Source organism: Anticarsia gemmatalis, chromosome 21, assembly GCF_050436995.1.
Source record: "Anticarsia gemmatalis isolate Benzon Research Colony breed Stoneville strain chromosome 21, ilAntGemm2 primary, whole genome shotgun sequence".
Taxonomy (NCBI): Eukaryota; Metazoa; Arthropoda; class Insecta; order Lepidoptera; family Erebidae; genus Anticarsia; species Anticarsia gemmatalis.
Genome location: NC_134765.1, coordinates 1,381,269 through 1,389,484, shown reverse-complemented (window position 1 = coordinate 1,389,484; position 8,216 = coordinate 1,381,269). Strand labels below are relative to the sequence as shown.

General features: G+C 32.8%; 1 protein-coding gene across 1 annotated transcript in view; it reads right to left on the bottom strand.

Moving 5' to 3' along the window:
- Positions 1 to 859: 859 nt before the first annotated feature.
- lap (phosphatidylinositol-binding clathrin assembly protein lap) overlaps positions 860 to 8,216 on the bottom strand; it is a 55,684-nt gene continuing 48,327 nt past the window's right edge. The window contains exons 14-17 of the mRNA XM_076128724.1: positions 7,695 to 7,803; positions 6,415 to 6,514; positions 5,368 to 5,439; positions 860 to 4,761 (exon numbers count right to left, since the gene is read on the bottom strand). Coding sequence (XP_075984839.1) covers positions 4,648 to 4,761; positions 5,368 to 5,439; positions 6,415 to 6,514; positions 7,695 to 7,803 — 395 coding nt within the window. The 3' untranslated portion in view covers positions 860 to 4,647. The remainder of the gene's footprint in view (positions 4,762 to 5,367; positions 5,440 to 6,414; positions 6,515 to 7,694; positions 7,804 to 8,216) is intronic.

The following is an 8,216-nucleotide window of genomic DNA, read 5'->3' as shown; positions in this document are numbered from 1 at the left end:
TATAAAAATAAACCGTATATTTAGTTATGCCTAAAACTATATCCTAATAACTCAAATCAACCTTCTTATGTGATTCACGAACATTGAGACGGATTTCCGAGGAACGCAAGTCAATCGATCAACAAAAACTATTCGGAAATATTGTTATTCCTAGAAATTGAAAAAGAACATGGTGTAGGACAACGTGCTAATCAAGTTCATAATATCATCACGCCTTTTACACCCGAAGATGTAGGCAGAAATGTGCGAAATACACTCACATTTCGCCCTTAACAGGTTCCATATAATAGAGAGCGAAACTGTCGCCATCTACCGGGCATTATTGATAAAATATTTCATTACAAATGTAATAATTTGCTCGAGCCGGTAATCGAACCCGAGCCCTTGTGATCCGCAGTTGGATACACTAACAATTAAGATTATTACCTACGTGTACAAAATAGTTATTACTTCAGTTTTGCATTTGTTTATAATCATATTATTATATACCTATGTAACGGCAATATATTTTTTAAATCTTACATTAAAGTTATAAGTTTGTGATATAGACACGGTATCTAATTGATTTAGGTACTACAATATTCCCTACCCTCACATTGTAGAGATTTGATCGCTAGTTTACTTTGTCGTTTTGCACCCCATTATCTCAGCAGCGTTGCGTGTCGAAGAATCGAATCCTAAACATATGGAATAAGTTTCTGTACTGAATGTCTAATCTCAAGTACTTACCTACTTAAATTTGTTTTTGATGAGACAAGTAACTATGTATAATTATTGTCCAATAATCATTGTTCGCTTCATCTTTCTGAGTCATGCCATTTGGAGTTGTTTCAAATACAGGGTGTAAATAAAACATCAGTTCCCAACTTTTATTAATTTATTGTGTTTATAGATAGATCAATCGCTCCACTATTTGAGATTCAACAAGATAAGTACGTTCGAAAGCATTTTGGAGTAGTACCAACGAAGTGACGTCACAGTTGAAACCACTCCGGCTTCTAACAAAAATATATCCTTCAATGGGCTACTTTTTAATTACTAAATACATTTTATTTTGTATTAGCCTTGATTCTGATATTTCTAGACTGGATTTGAAGTAATTAGACAAATTTTGTCGGAACAAAAAATACCTTAGGTGGGGAATCTCTTTATTTTTAATTCATATACCAATTAAGTAAGTGATATTATTTTTAAGTAATTTTCATTTTTTTTCTATAATCGCCACATTGATCACTGACTACAATATCGATAATAAATTTTAATAATGACGTATTCCGATGTTCCAATGCAACAAGTAATTAAAAAGTCGCCCCAAGTTACTTATTTCAGCTAATGCTTTAACAGCTATACAATAATCTCTTATAGACACCTATAAAGTGCTACTTTAATACTGTGATCTTGAATATACGACTAGGTTCCGATGGAATGTCCTAGGAATTTGTATTGCGTTCAGTAATAATATAAAAGCCAAGCATTCGCTAGGACAAACCACTTTTCTTAGACACATACAGGCCGTTACACAATTTATTTGTATTGTCATAGGAGTAAGAGGTAAACAGACACATATATTTTATTATAGACAAATATATCTTCTTGCTGGTATTATGATGTGTCCAGATTTTGAATAGTATGTACTGGCAACACTCAGTGGTGAACTTTGATGATCGCGACTCTGGACACACCATTATAACTGTTCTTTCTATTCTAAAAAAACAAACTCTAAGGACTTTTTGAACTTATATCTTCCATATTAGGATAGGCTTGATCTGGACCCATGGGTTAAAGCAACTTAGGGATATCAAATAAAATGAAAAACCAAAAAAATAATATTAATTGATTTATTTATTACTTTTCATAAATAAACTAAATTGGATATCTAAAGACAGAGCTAGTAAATAACATAGAAGGGGTATTTACATAAAAACGTAACTCATTAGGTACATTGATAAAAATAAATGAATAAAATTTACAACTTAAAAATTTTAAAGGCCGCTATGAGTACTAAAACTAATTCAAAAATGTGGTTTTAACTAGCATTTTCTTATAAGAAACTTATAGTGTAAACTAAAAGCGAATCCCACTATTTGAAATCAGTCGAATCCACCTGACATCACAGCATACATCAAAGAAGTACAGTATGGCCAACTGAACAAAACCTACGAATTCACTGGTCTTTTATCTGTCAGTTATATTCAAAATATAAATATAATACCTCAATAACTTCGTGGGAATCCCGGCAAGTTGCAAGAGTGCTGCCATGAATAAAAATTTACAAAAAACAAAAATATTGCACAAAAATACTAGAAATCATTTCAACTGATGAAACAATCAACAGATCTCATACAAATATTGCAAATGATATCATATATCATTAATTTTGATATCAAATTAACCTAACATTTAGCACTATTCATTGCTTTCTAAAACACACCTACTAAGCCAGTATCAGAGTAACATGACTGACTGAAATCATGATATATATAGCATTACTCGTTAAGGATTATTCTGATTTCAGTAGTATGCTTACCAAGCCAAGGAAATATGACCAAAACAGAAGGCCTTTGCGTGGAATAAGCTACCTGAAGTAACGTATTAGGTAAAATTAATTATTAGCACTGTGTACTATGCGAACACCTATTATTTATTTACATACACCATTGAATACAGGGCTGAGCTATTCAAATATCATCTATTCTACAGTAACGTGTTTTATACAGCTACGTAAATATACCGGTGAATATCTTTTAAAAATTGCAACACTGATTTAAGTGCGGCAGCATTGATAGTGTTGCCAGTTGACGTTGAATATGACTGGCAGCTACAATACTTTGTTCAAACGTGAAAAGAAATTATAATAATAAAACAATTTAATACTTCGAAATGTCGATGCAGTCTTTAGAAATTAAATATCACAAGAAGCAAACGGTACAATTTTCATAGCTAATACATTTGTACAAAGTATTGCTTCAACTGTTAAGATTGTATAAACAAAGGGCGTTGACCTATGATCCAATATATTTGGCAATATCCAACTGTATACAATTATAAGTCCATACTTTTGCGTTACCATGAAATCTCGATTTATTATCGCGCGTAATTTTAAGGGCGTCTGAGTATTCATAGTAAGTATTAGACCCCAAACCACGTGGTTGACGAATCGTGAGTTGTTATTCTAAAAGAAATGTACTAAGTTGTAATTTTGACCGTGGTATGGGGCCCACAGAAGCAAGCACCTAGTTCATATATTCACAACAGCCATACATTTAAAATATACACCCGTAACATCTAATTTTATAACAATCTAATGCAATAACCCTCTATACATAATATTCTATATGACAAATACAGTTTTTACATAAGATAACTTGAGGATATGGAAATAAGTATTTTTCAAATGCATTCTCATCCAAATACTTATTTGGCGCGAAAACTGCATTTGTTTTTTTAAAACACGCAGGCTTAGTTTATGACTAAATATGCAAGTTTTTTTTTATTTTTATACAGATAATATAAGTATATAGTTCAAGTTATAGATTAGTATTATTAAGGGTACCTATGTGACATCTACCCGACAACTATACGATTTGAATAATGTTGTATTATGACGCTAAAAAGTTTGTTTCAGCTTCACATTTTGACACTAAAGTAAATTAAAATAAAAATTCACTTTAATACCAATACTATCTTAACACTGACTATGCCAAAGGTAGGTAAATAGGCTACGAAAACAAATTATTGAAAATAGCATAAATTATTATTTTTTTCTTTGTACAATTATGGAATGTGATGTGTTCAATTTTGAATATTAAACGAACTTACGCACCTTTTTCTCATAAGATAATTTCATAAAATCATAATTATAATAAGTATATCGTCAAAGAAATAATCAAAATAACAACTTATTTATGCATGATAATTCAAATGTAAACTAAAGATAATTGTATTTAATTATAGATATTTAGGTAAGTATAGGAAATCATAAGTGATTAATTATACACTAAAACATACTTAGTTTATTATAAAATCATTTAAAATTTCGTATCATCCAAATAATTTACAAATAAATTCTAAAATATTCAGAAAGTTTTGCAATTAAAATTCATAAAACATTAGTTATTAAATTCCATTCAATCATTTCCCCGCTTCAACTATTTAATACAGGTAACTTTAAAAAAATAACTAGTTATTAATTTCGACTTGCAACCCTAATTCCATAATGAATGCGTTTGACATTGACATATTGTGTTTCGTTTAGAAATCGCAACAAAACGGTACACTTAAATAAAAGTGCCCTACCTGAATTACATGTCAGCTGACGTTGACATTAGACCCGACTGCTTGGATTATTTTATAGTTAAAAATACTAGATCGTAGCATTTTATTCGTAGGAAAAATGTTTTCGTTAATAACGTTGTTAATTCAGTCCTAAAGATTTGGTTAAAGACTTAAAACTATGACCGCGTATAACAAAATATTGAGCTTAAAATTAAACTAATAAATTTTCAATTCCAATGTCTATAACGTAAAATTCGAAATTTTCTACTAAAACGATAATAGTCTTACATATTTTCCGTACTAGTTAACGTATCGATCTTTTTATACAGTCGGGTCTTTTAGTGAATGAACCTCATGATACAAGGGTGGTGTTTAACTGAACTGATTGGTGGTTGGTTGTGGCGGCACGGCTGGTCGCATGGGTTGTGCCATCCCCATTGGCATCATTGGCGCTCCAGTCATCCCCATTACCATGCCAGGCTGTTGCTGTGAAAAAGAAATTACGATTCTAAGAAATACTTACTTCGTTTTCTGAAGACATTTCTTTTAAAAATACTTATTTGAGGCCTATGGTACTAATAAGGTCTGAAAGAAAGTCAGTTTGAGAAAACAGTAAGATAATGCATTCATTCAAAAATAAAAACACACTGAGTGACAACACTTATCATTCTCGGAAAAAAGTATGAGATGACATGAGATCAACTATTCATGCAAACGTTTCATACAATCATACACACATGCAAAGTCTTTCAAACTCTTTAAGAACTATTTTACCTTTTTGTAGGTCCGTAAATCTGGACATAGTAATTCAGTCTTAACTCAAAAGGTATCACTGGCTTGATTTTATTCAGCCAATATTTCAATCTAATGATTTAAGACTTCAATTTATAGTTTCCTGAATTTTAACATAACATATTATCAAGTCAGGGAGATAGTCTGTAATCAATTGTCCATACAAAGTAATCCTAAAATCTAAATCTAAACGCGGCAACAAAAAAAAGAAAACAATCTACAGCTTAAACTACTGTGTGTCTACTCTAAAGCGCAGTTAAAAAAAAACAAAATAAAAAAACACATAATAGCACAACTTACCATAATATAATGCGGGGGGTGGTATGTATGGGGCATAGTATGGGGCAATGGCGGGAGAGGCATGCCTGGGCCCTGAAACGCAACAAAAAAGGATGCTGGCATGCTACGGGAAGAGAAAAAACATAAAATAAAAAAAGAAACAGCGGGTTGAGCGGTTTCTAAGCAAACAAGAGCGTAAATGCGACATTAAAAGCAAAGAGCGGTTGTCTATGCCGCTAAGTTTTGGTTTTTTGACGTTTAATTTTGTTATATAACACTTGTCTTTGGTTCAAAGTTTCTCAAAACAATAACTATATATAACTAAATTCTTATTTTTAAGAAATTGAGATAATATTGAACCTCGTGTTAAACATTGTCAGAATCGCGCACTCTATAACATTTTAACTATTTTAGTAACGTATTATTGACTGTATGCAGAGGCACAATAACAACTAAATTAGATACAAAATAAAATGCAATAACATAATTATTCTAGGGCAAAGTTTCACAACTAATTAAAGTTTACTAACGAGTAAAAATCATAACTTTTTACGACATTAACTATCCTAAATTTTAGACGGTTTTATAACGAGAGACTGTTGTTCGTCCTCCTTTTATATTGTTTGACGTGTGCAATTCGGCCAACTGCCACATCAACGGGGATTGGGAACGAGTTTAATGAACATCATGGTTTCTGATTAGTCCCCACAAAATCTATATTTCTTTAGGCATTTTATCTAGCTGATATCTAAACAGTTCCGAAATCTTTTTTCACAAGAAATCAACAATTTTTGTATGTGATACAAGACATCCAAAATAAGAGCCAAAACGCCAATTGTAAATTATACTGTATACCTACTGATTTGGCTGGATATTTTATTCAGTGTAAATTATCAATTAGTCCTTGGAGGACCTATTGATAATTGAAATATTTTTAAAAATATTAATTAACAATTGTCATTTTTGAATAAACAATCCTACTTTTCTTTTAAATCATTTTTCTTGCTTCTAAATTCGTGTTCTCCCAGATGTTCATTAACCTCGTACAAGGGGTGACGGTGATCTTACCATGGGTCTGTATCCAGCTCCGGTGGTGGCCTGCATGGGCTGCGGACTCCACGTGGCGCCAGGTTTGGACGCGTTCTTCGGCGAGTTCCACTGCATCGGTCTACCACCACAACGGTGTGAGTACGTAGTCATGCGAGACCGGTGTCAACACATTATGGATGTCTTGGGTAAGTTATTCAGTCTTTCTTTGTTATCGTATTCGGTTAGTGGTCAACCTAGTGTCAAAGTTTTTCAAGCCGCCCGTAGGCCTTTGACGTGGAGTATATGACTTATGTCTGTGTTGATGCTATTTTAATAGACTTGCAGGATAGGCCCTCGTTTAATTACATACGCGTTTTCATAATTTATTTCCACTATTTCACATTCAAAGTGGTAGTATTATTTTGTCCTTTGTGTTTAATGTTTGCTAGTCCGGTGCGAGCCTGAATTCGCACGTAATTTTCATGTGCACGCACACTTTATACAAAATGTGTTTAATTTTGTAAAAAAAAATAAGACCTGGGCTACTCTGCCATCTACATTTTAGACTTACTTCAGATTTAAAGAATTTATTTTTACCACCCAATACACGGTACCATAATGTTTTGACATACAAACTGCCTTTAGCATAATAAAAACCATTTCTTTGGAAACACACATACCACATTTGCAGCATCAAATCATACGGGACCTTTACATTGAGAATTCCATACCCAGAAGTTAGACAATTTAATAGTATGTTTAAGTGGTAGTATATGAAAAGGCAGTTTGTGTTTGGTCATAAATTGTTTAAATAAAGGGTGCTGGTCGCGATATATCGATGTAAAGATATAACGCGACGTAACTAGCTATGTAATATCACTCGACGCAATCGACAAGGTTTATTACTGCGTATGGTTTCAGTCAAAATGCACAGAAAATACTGACGTTATGTATGTATATGTACAATCTGTGTGTAACATAGAGAAATGTGTGTATTTTACTTTCATTTAAAAGTTTGTAAATATGAAGCAGTCGCTCGTTGATTCTAATCTGTAACTCGTCTAGGTGACAAAAACAAGCGAGAAAGAGATAGAAAGAGAAAAATACAGACGCCAATTTTCATAACTGATTTAGTTTTGATTATTATACATCGGCAACTTGATAGATTCTAGACCTTTTTTTATAAAATTAGATGGAAGAAGATAATACGTTTCTTGGGTAAAGTACTTTTGACTGAAACCACTCAAACTACAATAGCACATGACAATGAGTGTGACCAATATAAAAAATATAAATTCAAACTCAGTGTTGCCACTTACTTCTGTGCGGTGGCGCTCTTGTTTATAGATAAATTGTTGGCGAGAGACGCGAGTGAGGAGTCCAGGTCTCCTGTCAGCACCTTACCCGGCTGCTGTTGGGGCGGCTGACCTGTAATACACCTTAGTTAGTACGTAATAAGGTGGATTTTTGTACGATGAATGATGGCTCTCGAAAAACGTAGGATAAGAAGTGGTTGCAGTACTTTGGAATTTGTTTGCAGTAAATGATGTAATAGGCATGTGATCTCTTGAAATCAAGTGATAGGGATTTTGCTATATCAAGCATAAGATTCTTCCTTGAATAATATGAAAGCTGCAAATGTATGGTAATTTCCACAATGACATTTTATGAGTAGAAATTTGCAGGAAATGGATATGAGAAAGTGAATAACACACATGGCATAAAGCGAACATCAAAATTAATCGGATGCCGTTCATAATAGCGTCAATGAACGATGATGTCAAATTACTAGGCGATTGAAAACGCAAAACGACGACATGCTATCAGTTCTGTAGAAACTT